The 24,142-nt window shown below is 43.7% G+C and overlaps 1 protein-coding gene across 1 annotated transcript in view; it reads left to right on the plus strand.

Annotated features, from left to right (window-relative positions):
• The window catches only part of mertka (c-mer proto-oncogene tyrosine kinase a), a 137,527-nt gene extending 113,632 nt beyond the window's left edge, over positions 1 to 23,895 (plus strand). Inside the window, exons 11-19 of the mRNA XM_078212285.1 lie at positions 4,074 to 4,162; positions 5,629 to 5,724; positions 8,105 to 8,185; positions 9,801 to 9,893; positions 11,037 to 11,158; positions 14,524 to 14,633; positions 15,848 to 16,007; positions 20,919 to 21,055; positions 23,319 to 23,895. Coding sequence (XP_078068411.1) covers positions 4,074 to 4,162; positions 5,629 to 5,724; positions 8,105 to 8,185; positions 9,801 to 9,893; positions 11,037 to 11,158; positions 14,524 to 14,633; positions 15,848 to 16,007; positions 20,919 to 21,055; positions 23,319 to 23,778 — 1,348 coding nt within the window. The 3' untranslated portion in view covers positions 23,779 to 23,895. The remainder of the gene's footprint in view (positions 1 to 4,073; positions 4,163 to 5,628; positions 5,725 to 8,104; positions 8,186 to 9,800; positions 9,894 to 11,036; positions 11,159 to 14,523; positions 14,634 to 15,847; positions 16,008 to 20,918; positions 21,056 to 23,318) is intronic.
• The last annotated feature ends 247 nt before the right edge of the window (positions 23,896 to 24,142 follow it).

Raw genomic sequence — 24,142 nt, forward strand, 5'->3', positions numbered from 1 at the left:
ATGGAAAGCCTGTTTATGCATCAATTTGGGGTTTCAGTAAATCAGGATAATTCCCTCAAAGAATTCCCCAGCATTCCAGCTTTTTTCACTGACATTCTACCTCACCAGTTTCAGATAGGACCAGGTTCTGAATAATAAATGTTTTCATTTGTGTGAAATGCAATAAATGGCTTTAGTGAAACAGTCAAAAGGGCCAGTTTGTTTTGGCGTTAGCCTGCATTTTCCTGCCGATTTGAAGATCTGGGTATCACTGGGCGGCACGGTAGCACAGTGGTTAGCACTGCTGCTTCACAGCTCCAGGGTCCTGGGTTCGATTCCCGGCTCGGGTCACTGTCTGTGTGGAGTTTGCACATTCTCCTCGTGTCTGCGTGGGTTTCCTCCGGGTGCTCCGGTTTCCTCCCACAGTCCAAAGATGTGCGGGTTAGGTTGATTGGCCAGGTTAAAAAATTGCCCCTTAGAGTCCTGGGATGTGTAGGTTAGAGGGATTAGCGGGTAAAATATGTGGGGGTAGGGCCTGGGTGGGATTGTGGTCGGTGCAGACTCGATGGGCCGAATGGCCTCCTTCTGCACTGTAGGGTTTCTATGATTTCACTGATTAACATTTGGAATGACATGAAAGCAAAGCTTCCTTTTGGAAATCTGTTGTGGCAATTGGAGGTCAATCATCTCAGCTCCAAGACATCACCGCAGGAGTTCCCCTGGGTAGTGTCCAACCATCTTCAGCTGCTTTATCAATGACCTTTCCATCATAAGGTCAGAAGTGGGGATGTTCGCTGATGATTGCACAATGTTCAGTATGTTTTGCGACTCCACAGATACTGTAATAGTCCATGTCCAAATGCAGCAAGACCTGACAGTATCCAAGCTTGGGCTGACAAAAGTGGCAAGTAACATTTGTGCCACACAACTCCAAACAATGACAATCTCCAACAAGAGAGAATCTAACCATCGCCCCATGACATTCAATGGCATCACCATCGCTGAATCCCACACTATCAACATCCAGGGGTGCCTGTTGCGTGGACTAATCATATAAATACTGTGGCTACCAGAGCATGTCAATGGCTAACAATTTTGCAGTGAGTAACTCACCTCCTGATTCCCCAAAGCCTACCCACCATTTATTTATAAGTCAGGAGTGTAATGAAATACTCTCCAATGGCCTGGATGAGTGCAGCTTGCTTAACACCATCCAGGACAAAGCAGCCCACTTGATTGTGACCTCTTCCACAAACATTTAGCCCCTTCACTACTGACAAACAGTGGCAGCCATGTGTGCCATGTACTAGATGCACTGCAGGAACTCACTACGGTTCCTTAGGCAGAACCTCCCAAACCCGCCACCACTACCATCTAGAAGGACAAGAGCAGCCGATACCAGGGAATACTGCCACCTGGAGACTCCCCTCCAAGACAATCACCATCCTGACTTAGAAATAAATATATTGTTGTTCCTTCAATGTCACTGGGTCAAAATTCTGGAACTTCCTGCCTAACAGCACTGTGGGTGATTTCTCGAGGAATTAAGGGCTATGGGGAGAGAGCGGGTAAATGGAGTTGAAATCAACCATGATTGAATGGTGGAGTGGACTCGATGGGCCGAATGGCCTTACTTCCGCTCCTATGTCTTATGGTCTTATGGGTGTACCTACACCCCAGGGTCTGCAGTGATCAAGAAGGCAGCTCACCATCTCAAGGGCAACTAGGGATGGGCAATAAATGCTGGTCTAGCCAGCGATGCCCACATCCTATAAATGATTTTTTTAAATGCTGAGGACATTTGGAGATAGTATTTGGTCATGTGCATTTAAACATGTGTTGACTTAACAGTGGATGGATTCTCAGGAGTTCTGTTCTTTTGAGTACCAAACAACCATAAACAGTGAGGAGTACATGTTGGCCTTTTGTAGGATTTAGAATAGCCTTAATTACTAATGGGGTAATACCCTGTTGTCTAGTTAACCCTTACCAAAGATGGCAAAGCTCATCTTTACAAATTACTTTTGATTATTTTCAATAGGAATTGGATAATTGAAGGGGAAAGATTTGCCGGATTATGAAGTGGGATTAACTAAACAGTTCTTGCAGAGATCCATTGCAGGCACAATGGACCTTTAGGCCACATATTCATATGACTTGCTAGGCTGAGACCTCATGATATGCGCTGCCACAGTTGACTATTTGTTCAATGAGTTGGATGAAGCGACCTCATGTATGTCTCTAACTTAGCTAATGGCACCAAGTGTGGTCAGAAAGTAAGTTGTTAAGAGGAGGTAGAGAGTCGACAAAGCAATGTAGACACGTTAAGTGACTGGGAAAACAATTGTCAGATGGATTACAACGTGAGAAAATGGGAACTTGTCCATTTTGGCAGGAAGGATAGGAAAGCAATATACTATTTACATGGGAAAAGATTGCAGAGGGATATGGGTGTCCTGGTATATTAATCATAAGTTAATATGCAGGTACAGCAAATGATTAAGAAGACAAATGGAATGTTGGTGTGTATTGCAGGGGGAATGAAATATACAAGTAGGGAAGTTTTACTGCAGCTGTACAGGCATTGGTCAGACCACATTAGGAATACTGTGCAAAGTTTTGGTCTCTTCATTTGATATAATTGTGTTAGAAGCAGTACAGAGAAGGTTCACTTGTCTCACTCCTGGGATGAAGAAAGGGCTTATCCTATGAAGAAAGGTCGAACAGGTTAGGCTTATTCCCATTGGAGTTTAGATGATTGAGCGGGAATCTTATTGAAAGATAGAAGATACTGAGCAGACATGACTGGGTAGATATCGTGAGGATGTTTCCATTCATCGGGGTGATGAGAACTAGGAGACAACAGTTTAAGAATAAGAGGTCTCCCTTTTAAGACTGAGATGAGGAGAATTTTTTTTTCCCTGCAGGTTATTAGTATGTGGAATTCTCTTCCCCAGAGAGCAGTGGAAGCTGGGTCATAGAATTTATTCAAAGCAAAGTTATGGGGGACAGATGGCAAAGAGGAGTTGAGACCAGTGATCAGTCATGAACTTAGTGACTGGCGAAGCAGGTTCAAGTGCCACAAGGCCTATTCCTGCTCCTCGGTTTTTCGATCCTATTACATGATGCTGAGATAAAAGAGGTGTCCCATTGCCAGCAGCAGCTGATACTGGCAGAAATGCTTCTTGTTTACAGTTAGGAGAACATGAGCTGATTATATGAGTAAGTAATATACTTGAAAATCTTTCTTTGTTGCTTTTGCATTCTGTCTCTTTGTCAAAGAAGATAAAATTCAGAAGTAAAAAGGACTGCTGACTGGTTAACTTGCTGATGCCGAACTTGCATTATGGGCAGCACAGTGGTCAGAACTGCTGCCTCACAGCGCCAGGGACCCGGGTTCAATTCCAGGCTTGGGTCACTGTCTGTGTGAAGTTTGCACGTTCTCTCCGTGTCTGTGTGGGTTTCCTCCAGGTGCTGCGGCTTCTTCCCACAGTCCGAAAGACATGCTGTTTAGGTACATTGGCCATGCTAAATTCTCCTTCAGTGTACCCGAACAAGTGCCAGAGTGTGGCGACTAGGGGATTTTCACAGTAACTTCATTGCAGTGTTAATGTAAGCCTACTTGTGACACTAATAAATAAACTTCTAAAAAAAACTTATCGCACCAATTCAAGTTGTACTTTATTGTCTTACAACAGCAGTAGATAACACAACAATAGATAGCGCTGTGGAATCTGTTCATTGTTCTATTCATTGTTCCCTCAACATAGTGTTCAGTCTCGGTCATGACCTTGAGTGGGAACACAGAGGCCTTCCGCACTTAAGTGGACTGGACATTATGTATCATCTTATGGCTGGTTGAGGTGTGGAGCAGTTCCCTTATCCTATCAATAATAGATAACTTTGGGAAACTTGCAAAATAGATGAAAATAACTAATTTCCTTTTGAGAAAGATTTTGGATTTGGGACTGCTTTTTTAAAAAAAAGTAGGCTTCAAGTAGCTTTAGTGTGTCAAGCATAGAGTTGTCAAATACATGTCTTATAGATGTGTTATTTTTGTACTTTAACCATATTGCTTCATTTGTTGAATGCAGGAATGCATTTGGTGATGGAGAGGACTCTGAACCAACTGTCCACTACAGAGCAAGGAAAACCTACTCGCGTAGAGCAGTTGAGGTTACACGTAAGAGCTCTTCCTTTAAAATCTACTGTTTCTCTAAAGTAAAAAGGGTGCAATGGTAGAAACTATGATCTGTGAATATTAAACACACATGTTCTGAATTCCTCTGGTCACAGCCTTTACATGGGAATTAATACATTTAAAATAAGAAGGTTAAAATCAATCTAACATACAAATCTAACAATCTAGCATACATGGGAATGTAGCACAACATTTTAAAACATTCATATTTGATCTGGAGATTAGAATCTCTACCCTGTGATGCAAAAGTCAAGTATTATTGGTAGAGACAGGAGCATTGGCAGAAAGCAAGCAGCAGCGAACCATATGAAAATGCCTGCAAGGGATGGTTGAATCATTTGTTTACACAGCGTTACTGATTTTTGGATGTGTTTTCTTCACAAGAGGATCAGATCGCCCACTTGTTCTACATCCCATCCAAACTTTGCTTTCCAGGCAGTAGCTGATGGCATCCTATCAGTTTGCTGCTGGCACAGTTAGGTTATAATTAGCCCCGTAAAGCCTGCATTAGGAAAACACCACCCATAGTCAGGAGTTTTGTACAAATAGTTCAATGTTTATTTTAATAATTCTCAATATTAAAGCTATCAACAAGAAGAAACTTGGATTTTGCAACAAATTGAAAAGTAGATTATTTTGATATTCTAATTTTCGTCCTTGACGCCTTCTTTCCTGATACTATGTTAGCAACCCTCTAGTGTCTCGGCTAAGTGTCTACATTTTAACAGCGTGAGCCGGGTTAGTGACTGTGTTTGGGGTTCCAACTGTCACTGATTGCCACTTGCACTCTATCACATGGATGTTCTAACTCTTCCTGATCGATTTTTGTCTCTCCTCACAAAGGGCAGCAAAGTGATTAACACTGCTGTCTCACAGCGCCAGGGACCTGTGTTCGATTCCTGGCTTGGGTCACTGTCTGTGCGGTGTCTGCACATTCTCCCCGTGTCTGCGTGGGTTTCCTCCCACAGTCCAAGGATGTGCAGGTTAGGTGCATGGCAATTCTAAATTCTCCCTCTCTGTACCTGAATAGGTGCCAAAGTGTGGTAACGAGGGGGGTTTTCACAGTAACTTCATGGCAGTGTTCATGGAAGCCAACTTGTGACACTAATAAATAAACTTTATATTATATATATATATATATATATCACACCAGGCCCTGAAGCAGGGGATTTTCCTGTAGGCTCTGAATTTACCAGTACATCAGGGCAGTGCAATGATTTACGTGGAACATTTTATTTTTAAATCAGAAAATAGAGCACTATAATATAGAAAGAAGAATATCAGAATTTCTAAAAGGAATGTTTATGCCTGAATTATTAAAGGGAATGAGAGAGTGAGGTTAGAACAAGTGGCTCATGCAGAAAATCACCAGCACAGACCTGTTTTGGTGCTGGGAAATGGTGCGATTCCATGAACTAATTTTAAATCTTCACTATTTGTTCTCACAGTAGATAATTTGGGAATCCGTGAAGAACTGAAAGAGAAGCTGCAGGATGTAATGACGGACAGACACCTATTGACTCTGGGTAAAGCTCTGGGAGAAGGTAAGGACACGAACAGAAGCTTGCAATTTCCAGCCTGCCATAAATGGTGCGCGAATAGGAGAGCAGGATGTGAATCCATTCTGAGACATGGGCTTTTTCTCTCCCCTCCAGAGTTTTCGACACTGCCTCGTGCATTTGATTTGTCTTCCTTTCGCCATTTGTCTGTTTTGTGGTAGCAATCAGCTCAATTGTCAGCTTTGCAAATCATACACTTTCTGTAACTGTTGCCTCAACAACTGTTGCTATTCTTGTCCACCTGTGTTGTTGTCAGGTTTTTAATCCATAACACTTTAACGAATTAAACTGACAATCCCGTACTGGGAGAAATAGGCTTTGAACAACTTGTTAAAAGCTGAAGTGGAAAAGTCAGTATTAGCCTCTTTGGATTCAAATCCATTTTAAAAAAACTCTGTAGAAAGCCAACCTGGATACTTTGATTAGGAAAGTAATGCAAGGATGAAAGTTACAAAATTGAAGTTCATTGAAGTGTATCTCATTTCCAAGAATGAAGATATATTATAGCCATTGTTGGAAGCACGGTAATAGGCAGGGCTGGATTCGTTCTGGAAGGTCACAGAAATCTCCTAACTTTCAAGTTAGGTTGATTAGCCATGTTAAATTGCCTCTTAGTGTCAGGGAGACCAGCTAGGGTAAATACATGAGGTAATGGGGATAGGGTCTGGGTGGGATTGTGGTCGATGCAGACCCGATGGACCAAATGGCCTCCTTCTGCACTGTAGGATTCTATGGTTCCAAGTCATATAGGGTAAGCCGAGACAGATGGATGAGCACATTGACCAAGGCATCATAGTGCAGGAAGCCATTCAAGTGGGGGGAGTAAAGTGGAATATAGTTGTATTAGGAAACAGCATAGTCAATAGGATAGATACTGTTCTCTAAAGCTGAGACCATGAATTCCAAGCTTAGCTGGTGCCAGGTTTAAGGGCATCTCCTCTGGGCTAGAGAGAATCTTGGAGTAGGAGACACACCACGATTTGGGTAAGACAGACACTTTACTGAGGGAATATGAGCAGCTAGGGACTAAATTAAAAAGCAGAATGTGATAAATGTGGTAAAATCTACATTACTACCTGAGCCATGAGCAAATTAATGTAGTGTTGGTGTAAATAAGATTAGAAAGTTGAAGGCGTGGCTGAAATATTGGTGTGGGAGAAATGGACTTCTGTTTTTGGGGCACCGGTAGCCGTACTAGGGAAGGAGAAAGCTGTACAAGTGGGATGGTCTTCATCTGAATGCGCTTGGACCAATGTCCTGGCAAGTCGTAGAACTAGTTCTGTAGAGAGGAATTTAAGTTAAATGATAGTGGGGTGGGGGGAGCGGTTTTGATGATTTGGAAAGTTAAAGAGAAAGGACAGGCTAGTGGTACAGGTAATCATGACCTTAGAGTTGTGGATGCACCATCAGTGGATATATTTAGAGCTGAGATAGACAGATTTTTGGTATGTCAGGGAATCGATGGATCAGGAGCAGGTAGGAAAGTGGAGTTGAAGTCCCAGGATCAACCTGTTCATATTGAATGGCAAAGCAAGTTTACTGGGCTGTGTGGTCTTCTATTTCGTATGTTGGAGCAGAGTCAAAAGAGCTTTGCTCTACTGCTAGGGATGTTTGATGATGTGAATAGCTGATGCATATTTTTTTTAAGTATTGTGTTCACAGAATAGGGGAGAATTTACCAATGAATTAGTTTGGACAATGAATTAGTTTCCAACTGCACTGTGGGTGTACCTACATTTCACAGAATCAGCGGTTCAAGAAGGTGGTGCATCACCACCTCAAGGGCACTTGGGAATGGGCAATAGATGCCAGCGGCAGCCACATCCCATGAAAGAACATGGAAAGTTGCAGGGTGGAGGGTAGGGCATGGGGGTTAAGTGAAGAAATCTATTGCCCAGTGTTGCTGTCAGACTGGAATGATCTGAGCTAATTTCAAACACGGATCACGGAGTTTAAATTCTGTTTCAAGATATGGGGCAGTTTAAACCATGTTCCTGGATGAATTCATGCAGGCCAGGTACAAATCGATCACTTTAAGTTACTGCACATGCACGGATGAACAAAATATTTAAAGGACCGTGCACTAAAATAAGTCACCCGTGTACTCTAGAACAAAATTGAAGGGAATATTGGTTCTGACCCATGAAACTCTGCAGCCACTCAGTCGAACTTGTAAAGATGACACACGTAAAGATCTGCGAATCAGTTTAAGTGGCTGATAATGTAGCTTTGTTAAGTGGGGCAAAAATGAGCCAACTTCCCATCCGTTCCCTGATGTTAGCACAACTAATGCATGTGAGTTGTTTTAAATTCTGGATATGGAAACCCAATAGCTAATTGATTTTTATATTCCATTTTCTTACAGGGGAATTTGGCTCTGTCATGGAGGGACACATTAAACAGGCTGATGGCACCAGTCAGAAAGTAGCTGTTAAAACCATGAAACGTAAGGATACCCCCGCTGCAATAAATAACAGAAAATAAAGAAAGATCCTGGGCGGAATTTTCCCATCCCGCCCGCCACGGGAAATCTTAGCAGGCGGGACACGAACAGAGGTCCGTTGACCTCGGGCGGGATTTTCCATTCTTGGGGCGAACATGGCTGGAAAATCCCGCTCCTTATGCATATTTATATTCTGTATTGCCTCTAACGTAGGCTATAAACATTTATATAGAGAAAAGTTTTGAAAAATGAATCGACACTGAGCCCTGTTGGAACAGTTAAAAGATGACTAAAGGTTTAGTTGAAAAGATGATTTTGAGAAGGATTTGGAAAGTAAATAGAGGAGGTGATGTTAGGGTTTAGAAAGTGGGACCAAGCTAGCTGGGGGCTTTGCTACCTGCAGTTGTATGATGTGAGGTTGGGATTGTAGGAATGACGGACAAAGTGAAAAACACCGTCAAACCACTTGGCATTCCACCAATCCTATAGTCGCGTGATACAACTGTAATGGAATTGTTAATCAATCATAGCTGTCGAAATGTATCAGTTGGTCTCCAACAGTCCAAGATATGAGGTTTGGAAATCCCATTGCCAGAGAGGTTTGGGATGGACAAAATTATAGAGCTGAACTCAGCTAATATGATTCTTGGAAAGTGACAAAACTAGGTTCAAGCAAGGTTACAAAGGATTTCAAAGTGGCACATTTTTAATTCTGTGAATTCGGACAGGAAGCTAGTGTGGTTCAGCAAGAAAGAGGTTGTTGAGTAAGCAGAGCTTGGTGTGGGACAGGATATTGACAACTGGGTTTTGTTGGAAAGGATGCGACCAATGAGAAGGAAATTGGAGAAATGGGCTTTACTAGTGACACGGGCATGGTTAAGAGTTTAGGTGTGATTAAGAATTTAGCTGTGTTAGAGAGTATGGTAGGGGCAAGTGCTGTCGATGTTGCAGCCATGGAAATAAGCAGCTCGGGTGATGCACAGGGTGTGGGGTTTGAAACGTAGTTGGTCAAAATTAACACACCAAGGTTTAACACACTCTGAAAAGTGGCTCGACAGGGGGATTGAACCAGAAATAAGAGAGTAGAGTTCATGGCTGGGACCAAAAACAACAGCTTTCAATCTTCACATTGTTCAGTTGAAGGAAATTTGCCCTCATCATTATAAGTCCTGGGACACCATCTGTCAATGGGAGAAGAGAATGAAGCCATGCCTGCATCCCAGTATGACCTCCAAGCCACTGCCAAGAGCAACAACACCCAAAAGGCGGCATAGTGGTTAGCACTGCTGCCTCACAGCACCAGGGATCCGGGTTCAATTCCAGCCTTGGGTCACTGTCTGTGTGGAGGTTGCACATTCTCCCCGTGTCTGCATGGGTTTCCTCCGGGTGCTCTGGTTTCCTCCAAAGATGTGTGGGTTCTGTTGTTTGGCCGCGCTAAATTGCCCCTTAATGTTAGGGGGACCAGCAGGGTAAATATGTGGGATTGTGCAGACAGGGCCTGGGTGGGATTGTTGTCGGTGCAGGCTCAATGGGCCGAATGGCCTCCTTCTGCACTGTCGGATTCTATGATTCCATTTGTATTGATTTTGAAAATAAAATCGTGCTGTTTTTGTTTTAGTGGATAACTTCTCACAAAGGGAGATTGAAGAGTTTCTGAGTGAAGCAGCTTGCATGAAAGATTTTGATCATCCAAATGTCATCAAATTGTTAGGTAAGGTATACCCTTTAATGAATCCCCATGACGTGTAATAATCACATAATGTACATAATAATGCATTATTTTTATTCCTTCATTAGACATGTGATAATTTGGAATAGAGTACCCTGGTTTGTTGTTGGTTCCTTGCCCAAGTGGGCATTGGCACTGATCACGTATAAGGCTTATTGTTCAGCATCAGCAGACTATTCCACTGTGGGAGCTTCCCCGCTGAGTACAAGGGCAGGACTTTTGCCCTGAAATGGGAGCAAGAATAGAGGCAGGCAGGCTCATAATTTCACAGCTCCTGCTGGCATGCGCTGTGCCAGTATCAATGGCCCTCGAGCCATTTGCCACTTCAGGGGCTTGATCCCAAAAGAGAGAGGCGGGTCCTGCTGGGAGAAGTGTCGGCAGTAACAGCAGGGGTGTGGCTCTCAGTGGGCCCCCTTTCCCAAAGCCATGTGTCTCGATCAGGCACAGAGTACTTTTGAACAAGGGCCTACCCACCACCTCCCACAAGAAGCCCACAAGCAACCCCGAAAGCATTTGCTTATTACGCTCCCCCTGAGCCACCACCAGGGTTAATTCCAAAAGGGTGAGATAAGGCCCTTAGGTGGGCATTGATTACCCACTGAAGGGTCTCAATTGGCGGCGGGATAGGAAGGTGGTCCATGGGCTTTCCCAACCCAGACTTAGTTGGGATGGGGGCAGGAAGGTGGCAGTTCCCTCAGCCTCCACCCCACCTCCCTGATTAAATGCCCCTCCTTCCATTGGGGGGCGGGGGGGGGGGGGGGGGGGGGACAAGATTCTGCCCTATAAATTCCCTTATTACCCGAGATGGAAAAGAGGTATGCAAGGGTTGAAATTTTCCTGCAGTCTTGCACAGTTGTCATCTCATAATTATCGTTAACACTTGAATTCTGTTCCCTTTGTAATTGTATCCTGTGTCAAGAACCTGAAAATAAAGTTGCTGCAAACTTTTTTACAGAAATACGTGGAAGTATAAAGAATGCTGGTTAGAAATTCATTAAAGTTTACTGAACGGGTGGTGGGGTAGGGGGTGGTTGCATATATAAAATAAATTGAGGCTGGGATGGGAGAAAATATGTATGCAATCAGTGAAGAATTGTAAGTAGATCTGACCGTCCTTTTATTTAGGTGTCTGCTTGGAAATGAGCCCCAGGGAGCCGATTGCAAAACCTATGGTCATCCTGCCCTTCATGAAACACGGTGACTTGCACAGCTTCTTACTGCGCTCAAGGCACGAAGAAAATGCTGAAGTAAGTGAGGAAGTGTATAGAAAAATCACAAATTATCAGCCACACTGTTTACATGAAGCTCTTATGTTAATGAAACCACCGTTTTTAGCCGGTTCCTGAATAGGTCCACTGTGTCACTTGGAAAGCAGCGAGAAAGTCCATAAATCTCAATTGTGTATTTCCAGGAAATTCTCTGAATGTTGATTGTTCAAGCTTCTGTCTGCTTTATGTAGTAAATAAGCTGTGTGAAGGGTATGATGAAAGAGGATTGGAAAATGGCCAGTAAAGAAACAGGGTTAATGTGAGCAATTTTTATTCGGTGCATTCTTTTGCTTCATGTGTCAACTAATTATCTTTGCTCATTAATGCTGGAGCATGCTGAAGGAATCTTGGATAAAATGGTTTCGGGCCTTTTCATACAATTGTTCTCACTTTCTGTCTCTGTGCCTCTGTACCGATTGATTTCTTATCCTCTGTGATTCAACCTGCATTTCAATTCATCCTGTTGTCTCTGAGTTCACTGCCCTTCTATTCTCCCTTAATCTCTCCTCTATGTAAACTCCCTGCCCCATATTCACAACCACCCCCTTGACCTGGCCAACTTATGTGGCCTTGCTGGTCCCAGCTTATCAATCACATATATCTGGAGGAGGGGACTGAGTGTAGGGTATCAAAGTTTGCTGATGACACGAAGATGAGTGGGAAAGCGAATTGCGTGGAGGATGCGGAAAGTCTGCAGAGAGATTTGGATAGGCTGAGCGAGTGGGCGAGGATCTGGCAGATGAAATATAACGTTGGCAAATGTGAGGTTATCCACTTCGGAAGAAATAATAGTAAATTGGAATATTATTTAAATGGAGAAAAATTACATCATGCTACTGTGCAGAGGGACCTGGGGGTCCTTGTGCACGAATTGCAAAAACTCAGTCTGCAGGTGCAGCAGGTGATCAAGAAGGCGAATGGGATGTTGGCCTTTATCGCGAGAGGGATAGAATATAAAAGCAGGGAGGTCTTGCTGCAACTGTACAAGGTACTGGTGAGGCCGCAACTGGAGTACTGTGTGCAGTTTTGGTCCCCTTATTTGTGAAAGGATATATTGGCCTTGGAGGGAGTGCAGAGAAGGTTCACCAGGTTGATACCGGAGATGAGGGGTGTAGCTTATGATTGGATCTGTACTCGTTGGAGTTTAGAAGGCTGAGGGGTGATCTTATAGAGACATATAAGATAATGAAGGGGCTGGATAGGGTAGAGGTAGAGAGATTTTTTTCCACTTAGAAGGGAAACCAGAACTAGAGGGCACAGCCTCAAAATAAGTGGGGGCCGGTTCAGAACAGAGTTGAGGGGGATCTTCTTCTCTCAGAGGGTGGTGAATCTCTGGAATTCTCTGCCCATTGAAGTGGTGGAGGCTTCCTTGTTGAATATGTTTAAATCACGGGTAGATAGATTTCTGATTGATAAGGGAATTAGGGGTTATGGGGAGCAGGCGGGTAAGTGGAACTGATTCACTTCAGATCAGTCATGATCTTGTTGAATGGCGGGGCAGGCTCGAGGGGCTAGATGGCCTACTCCTGCTCCTATTTCTTATGTTCTTATAAAGCCGTCTCAATCGTTTCCTTGTATCATTGCACCCACATCCCCTTTTCCTCACTCCCAATCTAACTTTCTTCTATATCTGCCCCAGACAAGCTCTGCCCAATTCAATATTCCAACTGTCCAGCTAGCTTTTTGGCCATTTGTTCACCACACCAGACACCAATCTACTCAACCACACCCTCACTTCTACCTCTGATGCCCTTGTCTCCATTAAAACTGTTACACTCTCTCGCCCTAAAGGCAACAGGCAGGTAGATAAAGTGGTTAAGAAGGCACATGGGATACTTGCCTTTATTAGCCAAGGCATAGAATATGATAGCAGGCAGGTTATGATGGAGCTGTATTAAATGTTCATTGGGCCACAGTTGGAGTACTGTGTAGTTCTGGTCGCCACACGATAGGAAGAATGCGATTGCACTAGAGAAGGTGCAGAGGAGATTCACCAGGACGTTCCCTGGGCTGGAGCGTTTCAGCTATGAAGAGTTGCTGATTTAGGCTGGGGTTGTTTTCCTTCGAGCTTGAGGGGAGAACCTGATTGAGATGTACAAAATTATGAGGGGTATAGATAGAAACTTTTCCCTTCCGTAGAGGGGTCAATAACCAGGGAGCATTGATTTAAGGAAAGGGGCAGGAGATTTAGAAAGGATTTGAGGAAAAGCTTTTTCACCCAAAGGGTAGTGGGATCTGGAACAAACTGCCTGAAGTTTAAGAAGCATTTAGATGAGCACTTAAAATGCCACAGCATACAAGGCTATGGACCAAGTGCTGGAAAATGGGATTAGAATGGATAGGTGCTTGATGAGCAGTGCAGATACGATGGGCAAAGGGGCTCTCTTTGTGCTGTAATTATGACTATGGCCTGAGCTACCATTTCCACCCCTAACCCAGGAAATTGTTTGAGGGCGAGTTCGTCCTCTCATTAAAACTGCCTCCACAACGCTGCCCATCTCTGCCCTACCTCAGCTCAATTACTGCTGAAACCCTTTGTTGTCTCCAGTTTTGATTATTCCAATTCATTCTTTACAGCCTCCCCTTTGCAACCCTACATTTTGGAGGTCATCCAAAATTCTGCTACCCTGTCTTTCCTCACACTTTGTACCGTTCACCCACCACCCTTGTGTGCTGACCGACATTGGCTCCCAGTTAAGCAACACCTTGATTTTGTAATTCCCATCCTTGTTTGCAGATCCCTCCATGGTTTGGCCTTTTCTCTATATTTGTAACCTCCTTTAGCCCCACAATCATCCAAGTACCAATGGACTCGAGAAAAACTTCTTCCCTGCCAGACTTTTGAGTGGTCCTATCACATATTAAGCCGATCTTTCTCTGCACCCTAGCTATGACTGTGACACTATATCCTGCACCCTCTCCTTTCCTTCTCCCCTGTATACTCTATGCACGATACGTTTTGTCTGGATAGTGCACAAGAAACAATACTTTTCACTGTATCCCGGTACATGTGACAATAAATCAAATCCAAGGTTCTGTGTTCCTCAAATTTTGGAGTATTGAGCAACCTCAATTTTAATCATTGCACCTTTGGCGTTGTGTCTTCAGCTGCCGAGCCCTAAGATGTGGAGTTGTCTCTGTAAACCCCTCTTTCCTCCATCATGATGCTCCTTAAACCCTACCTCTTTGACCAAGCTTTTGGTGGTCTATGTCAAAGCTCCTTAAATTGTTCTTTTTTTAAATTTTGTAACATTCAAGTAAAGCCTCTTGGGATGTTTGATGTTATAAGCACTATATAAATGCTCTGTTGTTGTAAACCTTTTGCTACAACTCTTCTTTTCCAGTATTTTCCACAGCAGACATTACTAAAATTCATGATCGACATTGCCAATGGAATGGAATACCTCAGTAAGAGAAATTTTCTGCACAGAGATCTAGCGGCCAGAAACTGCATGTGAGTAAAGTTTATAATGATATAAATGCGTGTTTTGTTTGTGTGTTTGTTACATATGTATCTCTCTTCATGGTTACCACTGCCTAACGTCTCCCATTGGGCAAGATTTTCCCAATGGCGTGTTTCGCGGCAGCGGAGATGGGATCATCCAGTCCTGCCGCTGTTAATGGGATGTCCCTTTGTTTGCACCCTTCACCACCAGGGAACCTGCGGTGGGGATGGTCACCATTAGTGGGACCAGAACATCCTGCTGGGAGGAACTGCCAAAAAATCTCGCCCAATGTGTTTATAAAATCTAAACTCTCAGACCAATTTCTATTTCTGCATCTTTCGTTCATTCATTTAGTGATTTGCTTTTAATCTCCCAAGTTCTATTTTTAAAATAGTGATATGCACAGGGAAATCAAAGCAACTGCTCCCCTTGCTTCTGAACCTTAAAAACTTTAAGCCCTCTCCAAATCTTCATTCACTTGTGATTTGTGCCCTGCGATAAAAATTACTATCCAGCTTACATTGATTTTATTCCATCAAACTCATTCAGTTGCTGATAAATTCCTGATGATGACTATTGCTCCATGAAGCTGCCTTATAATTGAACTAGTTTGCATAGGCAGTAGTACACATTCATCATGTTGCTACAAAGGTGCTTTCAACCCACGTATTATGTAAAGGAACAAAAACAAAAAATGCTGGAGAAATTCAGCAGGTCTGACAGCATCTGTGGAGAGAGAATAGAGCGAATGTTTTGAGTCTGGATGATCCAGAAGAGCTCTGACAGACGGGAGTCCAGGGTTATTGGGGGCAGACAAGAAAGTGGAGTTGAGACCACAATCCGATCAGCCATGATCTTATTGAAAGGTGGAACAGGTTCAAAGGGCTGAATGGCCTATTCCGCTGGAAGTCATATGTTCCTATTATACTGGGGTGTCAGCCTTGGTTTTTGTGTTCAAGTCCGAGAGTGGGACTTGAACCTGGAACCTCTAACTCAGGTGAGTGTGCTACCAACTGAGCCACAGCTTGTATCTAATAGCTAGAGCTACAGGAGCTAATGCTCCCTGGTTGTTTCTAAAGAATTCCTTGAGGGCTGGTTTGTCCCCACAGCCATCCCTCAGAGTTTATATCCGACAGAACTGAGTTGATTAGCCAATTGTTACTGATCCCATGCATATGATAAACAAATGTTCATATTTTTCTATTATGTAATGATTCTACAGGTTACGTACTGATATGACAGTGTGTGTGGCAGACTTTGGCTTATCCAAGAAGATTTACAGCGGGGACTATTACAGACAGGGTCGGATTGCTAAGATGCCAGTAAAATGGATTGCTCTCGAGAGCCTTGCTGATCGAGTTTTCACGGTTAAAAGCGATGTGGTATGTTTCCAAGAAGTGTGTCTTATATACAAAATATATTACAGATGTATAATTTGTGCTTTATCACGCTCTTCAGATATTTACTATGGTCGTAACCAAAATCACGAATGATGTTCTCTGTGACTGATCTCTTCACCCCCTCAATTTGTTTGCAGCTATTGACGTTACCGATCATATCATCCTCAACTTTTGTTACCCAGCCTACTTATCCAATGTTTCACCCCTGCACTCTCACCGCTCTGACGCCATAGGACATTTCCTAGGCTCAGTCCACTTCTTCATCTGCATGCTACCCCTTCGCAATATCATCCACACATACAGGCTTATCTTTCAAATAATCATCTGCCTACTCCATAACTTTCTCAGTCACTCCGCCGACTCAGTGCTGTCAAGCTGCTTGTCTGACTTCCAACCCTGGAATAATTGTAACTTCCTCCACCTACGTGTTGTGAAGACCAAAACAACTGTCTGTGGGGAGGGCGGCTCCTCAGCAACTGCACAACATTTTTACCTTTGATTCCATTCCCCTCCCTGCCCCAGACTTTAGAACCCGAGTGTCCGATTTGACCTGCAGCTGAGCTGCTGACCCCACAACATCTACAAAGACCGCCTACTCCCACCGCTCGGCCCATCACTTAATTCTAGTCCTTCTGTCCATCTGCAACTAAACAGTTTTCCCGGTTCATTGCCACCTGTGCACATAACTGTTCCGGCGATCTCCAGACTTGTCCCTCTTCCTCCACTCTGTAAACTTTGGAACAACCAAAATCTTGCTGCCTGTATTCTCTGTCACATTGACTCCTGTTCACTCTCATACACATCCTGACCGGCCTAAATTGGCTTCTGGTCTCCAACACCACCCAATCCAAAATTCTCATCCTTGGTGATTTTGCACTTTTCTAATTTCTACAACTTCCCTGCTGGCCACTAGGGTTCCCTGCTGGCTCACCCACCGCCCTCCCCACCGGCCGGCCCGCCCTCCCTGCCGGCTGGCCCTCCCCGCAGGCTGGCCCGCCCTCCCCACTGCCCCATTCCTCCGGACTCCAACCCCTCATGCCACTTTGCCACCCTGCCACTTCTTCCCCCCCCCCCCCCCCACCCCTCCAAAGCAGCCCCTCACCCTCAACCATTAGCAGTGCAGCTTCAGCCATTTGAATGTCACTCTTTGGAACTCCAGCTCTGAGCTCCTCCTCCTCCTCCTGAAGATGCATCTTCAAAATGAAGTATTTGGATGTACATTGTTCTTGCGCACCTCCTGCAGACAGGGTCACTGACCTTGCACAGGGAGTAAGGAGTGGTGTGGGAAACCTAAAAACTGAAGCACATGTTTTTTCTATGCTGTGTTTTGCTGACCTTGGAACGATTTGGAGGCAATGTTTTCCTTGCAGGGTCAGATTACATTTTAAACCACAAGAGACGTGTATTCTGACCAAGATTAGATTGCTACCTTGAAGTCGCTTTGTGCTCATTTTAAAGCCAATTACTCTGCTGCTTTTAATTTGATGTTGGGGTTTTTGATCTTTTTGTGGAACGTTTAGAAGAGATTTTCCATCACACCCTACAAGGCAAACAGCAAAACGAGCAATGAAAGTCACCAGATCACACTTGTCTCTCTCTCTCTACAGTCCGCATTGCAGCATCTCGCTGTTTTTGTGATTCCGGCTCCACATGAGCATTTCCACATCTTGTATGAAAGAGAAATTCCAAATGAGGAACTCTAAATTTGTGTCTCGTCAGTCTGAAGCTGTGCCTTTTTGTCTCGCGATCATGAGTGATTTTCCATCTTCACTTGGGCATTGTCAAACGTTGTTACAGTTTCAAACTCCACTTGTTGTGAGGAGGAAGCAATGGCCTAGTGGTATTATCACTAGATATTAATTCAGAAATTCAGCTAATGCTCTGGGGACCCGGGTTCGAATCCCGCCACGGCAGATGGTGGAATTTGAATTCAATAAAAAAACCTGGAATTAAGAATATCTGTAATTAAGACCATGATTGTCAGAAAAATCCATCTGGTTCCTTTAGGGAAGGAAATCTGCCGTCCTTAACTGGCCTGGCCTATGTGACTCCAGGCAATGTGGCCAGCCAGTGACACCCGTGTCCCATGAATGAATAGAAAAAAAAATCCTTTTTATTCACCTTTGTCTCTGAGAAGCAGCTCATATTCCTGGGCTGAGGAAGCACAGTGCAACACGCCTGAGACTGTTCACAATGCAGGTGTTGAGAATGGAGCCTGCTGAAAAGTGTAACTGGAATGCCTCAGAGAGGAGGGGAAGTGGGCTGTCATCCGGCTGGCCCAAATGGTCAGGATGGTTGGGTCACTTATTGGTCTTGGACCTCACTGCTGCAATGGGCCGGGATTGATTTTCTGCAAATAATTTATGTCATGCAGCTATCTGCCAATCAGTGCACTTAGCTGGAGAATTTGTATTTTGTAACCATTTTATCGCAATAAATCATTGTGAATTTTTGAGGAGAAATTACTTCAATTCCAGTCATGACTTCAGTGTGCTGCAGTTGGGAGAGACGATTTTTAAATAGGCTCTGCTTGCTAGTTGTTGTAAAGTACGCTTGTGTGCTGAGAGTTTTGACATGTGGTGTGAGTCCGTCTCCCCTCCAACTGAAGTGACACAGTGGTGTCAATAGACACTCTGTTATTGTAAGGCCGTTTCAAACAGCCGGATAGAGGGAAGATGAGTCTCAGCGTCTGGTACTCCTGTACCATCATACATCAGTTCTGAATCACAGAATCTTTACCGTGCCGAAGGAGGCCTTTCGGCCCATCGAGTAAGCACTGGCTCTCTGAAAGAGCGATTGACCTAGTCCCATTCCCCTGTCTTATCCCTGTAACCTTGCCCATTCTTTCTTTTCAGATAGCAATGCAGTTCCCTTCTGAATACCTTGATTGAACCTGCCTCCACCATCCTCTCGGGAAGTTTGTTCCAGACTCTAACCATTCTCTGGGTGAAATAATTGAATGCTGTAGATGAGCAAAAAATAAGCATGTGAAGGCCATAGAGACTGCAGCAATGCTCGAACATAGGAGAAGCATGGCACTAATGAGCAATGAGGGATCAACTAAAGTCGAATATAGAAATCTAAAGAGAAAAGTGAGGGCCAGAGAGCAGTGTAGCAGTTTGGTACAGAAATCCTGAGTGGGACAGGGAGTTCAATGGTAATATTGCATCAGTGAATGAAACCCGTGGAATGAATAGTTTTTTAAAAATGTAAAGACTGTTTGAATGTCTGAAGCATTCGTAACAAAATAGATGAACAATTGGCACAAATGGTGATATTTGCCACTGCAAAGAAATGGTTACAAGGTGACCAAAGTTGGGGAATGTTCCAGGGTTCACAATATTCTGAAAATACAGAAAGAATGGAGAAGGAGTAGCCCTGATAGTAAAGGATGACATAAGGATATGAGTAGAAAGAGTTTTAGTTCAGAGTAGAATCAGTATTCATGGAGTTTGACGAAAAAAGGGGTCGGAAAACACTGGTGGAAGTGGTTTCTAGGGCCCCTAACTGTATTTACAATATTACACAGAGCATTAAACAAGAAATTATCGGATCTTGTAAGGTAATGTAATACTTGCAAGCAACTTAAATCTCCTTATCGACTGGAACAATCAAATTGGCAAAGGCAGGTCTGAAAGATGAGTTTGTAGAACGCTTTGGTGACAGTTTCTTGAAATAATATGTTCTGGAACCAACGAGGGATAAAGCTGTTTTAGATCTACAATTACGTGATGGGGCAGGTTTAATTATTAACTGCATATTAAAAGCGCCTCCAGGAAATTAATTATAACATAATTGGATTACATATTCGGTTTGAGAATGGCATTGTTGTCTCAAACAAGATTAAATTTAAACATAGCTAATTACACATGTCTGAGTGGAGATCTGACTATAGTTGATTGGTATGGTAACCAGCGATCGCCATTTTTTAAAATTGGTGGCGTCGATGATTTATTTTTAAAAATTGCTTTTAGAAATATGGATTTTTTTTAGGTACGCTGGAGTGTGGTTGTAAAGTACTGCAGGAATAATTTGGGACGGGCTGTCAAAGAGACAACTATCTCCATTAAGATTTTTCAGGTTTTTCCAGGACGATACCGGCTTTTCATTAAACATCCTAGTGCCCCTCATCAATTTGCTTGAAATAGCCCAAATGTCCTAGTTTGTAGTTTTTCCCTCTTCACATGAGCCATCAGAGATTTCCGTCACCCCTTCACGTTTCTGCGCAACGTCAGTGTCTTATCTCTTTACTTCCCCCCCCCCCCCTTTACCTCGCATTGCCATTTACTATCAGCAAACAAAAAAATAGCCTTCTCGACTGCACGACGCGAATGGGAATACTGCCCATTTGCTGACCATTAAGTGGTTGTGGCGGGGCATTCCTACCATTGCTGAAATCCTTCTCGCCAATATCCAGAACCGACGCCTGGAGATGAATTATTTTTCCCCAAAATGGACTGGGGCAGCTTTTTGTTACTCGGTTGGTTCGCGTGTAAACAGAGCTGAGGCAGAGGGTCAACCATGAATGGTGCAGCGGCCTGGAGGAACTGTATGTCTATTACTGTTCCTGTTTCTTGTGTGTTGTCATATTCTTATGGATGTGGTTTAAAATGTCAATTAGTTTCAACTTAAAAATCTGAAACTTGTTGGGCACATAAATACAGTTTTGGTCAATTTTATCTTTCAGTTGCATTAATATAGGTAGATTTCCTGTCACTGTAGTATGATAATTGGTACCGTTGTATGTTCCTGAAGGTTCAAGAGTCAAGCCTACTGGGAACTTGACCCACATGTTGGAATGGAAAGAAATCTGCCTACATTTTACATCTTACAAAGGAAGTGAACCACTCTGTTATGACACTGTTTCAATGACCTTCTTTTGTCTGTTTCTAGTGGGCTTTTGGAGTCACAATGTGGGAAATTGTTACCCGAGGGATGACCCCTTACCCAGGAATACAGAATCATGAGATTTATGACTATCTGCAAGCAGGTCACAGGTTGAAACAGCCTTCAGACTGCTTGGATGAGCTGTGAGTATTTCATATAACTGTGGCCTGAACCTTTGTTTTCACATAAAATAAACTGTCCTCCATTAATCCTGTAATTTGTCAGAATTTTGGTTCATTAAAGAACTTGTGACACATTTAGAGTTTCTACTCTCTGTTGCGCAAAGTGCAGTGCAGCCAACAAAATGACACTCAAATTTAGCGTCATTCAGAGAAGATCAGGTAAGTTCTCGAACCTGGCACTGCCAATAAAAGGCTACTGTCAAAGGGAGCATAAACCAGAGATGAACCTACAACATTGCAATTAAAAATCCGTGATCAATGCTTCTTCCTGACATCCCAAGGTCTGGATTTTACCATTATGGGTGTAAAATGCCAATGGAAGATTGGGGGTTAACTACCCATCTTTTTCCTGCGATCTGCAAACAACATTAAAGTTGGCAGGTGGCCTGCCCATCCAGAGGCCAATTGTGCCACTTAAATTTAAGTTTATTTATTAGTGACACAAGTAGACTGACATGAAGTTATTGTGAAAATCCCCTAGTCGCCACACTCCGGCACCTGTTCGGGTACACTGAGGGAGAATTTAGGATGGCCAATGCACCCTAACCAACATTGTTTTTGGACTGTGGGAGGAAACCGGAGCACCCGGAGTAAACCCACACAGACACGGAGAACGTGTAGACTCCATACAGTCACCCAAGCCGGGAGTTGAACCTGGGTCCCTGGCACTGTAAGGCAGCAGTGCCAGCCACTGTGCCGACTGCTGGCATTTGACCAGCGATGGGTGGACCATCTGCCACATGGGGAGACCGCTTGGTGAACCCTGGTGTCCTCCCTACAGGCTTGGTGACAGGTGGCCCTCTTAATTGGGAACTCTGTGACAGCAATAATCACCCCCATGGTAAGGTCCATCCCTGCCCTCACTCACTCTCTGACACTTCCTTACCAAAGCCTACCTGACTGGCCCTGGTGATCCTTAACCCCATTTGCCTTGCTGCAAGGGCAGTGACTATCGCTGCATCCTCTTGGCTTGGTGCAGTCCCAGCATTGGCCACCACTCCCAGTGGTGCTGCTGGGTCAGAAGAGCTGCCATCTCTCCAATTGTCCATCAGTTCGTGGAAGTGGATTCTTGTCCTTTAAAGGGTTGACCTAAGGTGTGGCCGGGGTCTTTCAAATGACCACATTGGCATTGCCCCACACTCCCCATGTACTGGCCTGTCTTCGGGTCCAAGGTGGTGACTTCAGATTGCCCATTATTACCCATTCTGCTGACATGTAACAATCAGTAAAGGAAATCTTAGCAATACAGGAGTTGAGAGCCAATTTGAGCATGGCAGGGTCCCACAGGTAGTAAATGAAGTGAATGGCCAATTAATTTGTTTTAGTGGTGCTAGAGGAATGTTGGTCGGAACACCAGGAGAACTTTCTACCCTTTTTCAATCCAATTCGGATCCAACTGACCAACTCTTCTGAAAGACATCATCTCTGACACCAATCACTCCCTCGGTACTGCACTGATGTGTCAGTCCAAGTTAAGTGCCCATGTTCTAGACTGGGGCTTGAACCTGCAGCCCTTCCAATGGAAGGTTTGAGGGCAAAGGCTGGGTCAGGTTAATACTTGTATTGAGTAACCTTGATGAAGAACCGCAACTCATAGTGCAGGAAACTACTAAATGGAAAGGGAAGGGAAAACAAAGTGAAGCAAGAAACTGTGACCTGTAATTTACAGGTTAGATTTAAATATCCTCTGTTACTGAAGGAAAAATTGAGGGTAGGAGGGAAAATGTGTTGGGAACAAAGTCTGATACAAAATTTAGCAATGGCCCTAAAGCAGTTTGCGCCAATTGGACTACTCCCTCGAGTGTGACTGAATAATTGGATATTTTAGCCTCGTAGTGTTATCGCTAGGCTATTAATCCAGAAACTCAGCTCATGTTCTGGGGATCGGGGTTCGAATGGCAGATGGTGGAATTTGAATTCAATTTTCTAAAAATCTGGAATTAAGAATCTACTGATGACCATGAAACCTTTGTCAATTGTCAGAAGAACCCATCTGGTTCACTAATGTCCTTTAGGGAAGCAAATCTGCCGTCCTTACCTAGTCTGGCCTACATGTGACTTCAGAGCTACAGCAATGTGGTTGACTCTCTACTGCCTTTGGGCAACTAGGGATGGGCAATAAATGCTGGCCAGCCAGCAACGCCATGCCCTGCAAATGAATAAATATATTACTGAAAATTGTGTTTACTTCAAATCTTAATGCATTTTCTCTGTTCATTTTCAGGTATGAGATTATGTATTCTTGTTGGCGAACTGATCCTGCAGATAGGCCGACGTTTGCCAATTTAAAAGAGTTTCTCATCAAATTTTTAGAGAGATTGCCTGAAGTCCGAAGCAAAGAAGACATCATTTATGTCAATACAGGCATGCCTAAAGAGGAGAAGCATCTGACTGAAGACCCTGTGTTCTCCAATGTGGACTTGTGCGATTCCGATGAAGCAGCATCCTGTAGTCCAAGGCCTGCAGACGCTACTGTCACCGTGGAACTTCATGAAGTCGTAGATGTGGAAGACCGATATATCATATCTGAGACCTCTGAAGAGCAATTGAACACAGGTGTAAAAACACCTTTGTTGAATGGAGTTGCCCAAAATAATGGGACGGTATTACTCACAATTGGACCCCACTCCGGGGATATTCCATATGCTGATGATTCATCTGACGACTCTGTTACGATGGTATGAAGGATAAAGGACTGCTCGGGAACTTTATGACAATTCTGCTTGTTGCTGGACAGACCTGAAGTTCTGCCTCAATAAGTGCTGCCAGACCCAAGTATATTTTCCTATTTTTTTAAACAAAAAAAGGAATCAACGATACTACGATGAATTCCACAAGTGCGCTTTAAATTGGTCATTAGCTCATCTGAGAGCGGTCTTTTCACCAGTCCAATGTTTGGGTCATGGTGTTGAATCAGGGATCATTTGTATATTTGTACACATTTCCTTTCTGGTTCTGAGGACTTTCAGGGCATTGAAATGATTTATAGAGGGCTTGAACAGTCTAACAGATTTTTAAAAATGCAGTATTTACTATTTGAGGTCTTGC

Source organism: Mustelus asterias, chromosome 5 (assembly GCF_964213995.1).
Source record: "Mustelus asterias chromosome 5, sMusAst1.hap1.1, whole genome shotgun sequence".
NCBI classification, from domain to species: domain Eukaryota; kingdom Metazoa; phylum Chordata; class Chondrichthyes; order Carcharhiniformes; family Triakidae; genus Mustelus; species Mustelus asterias.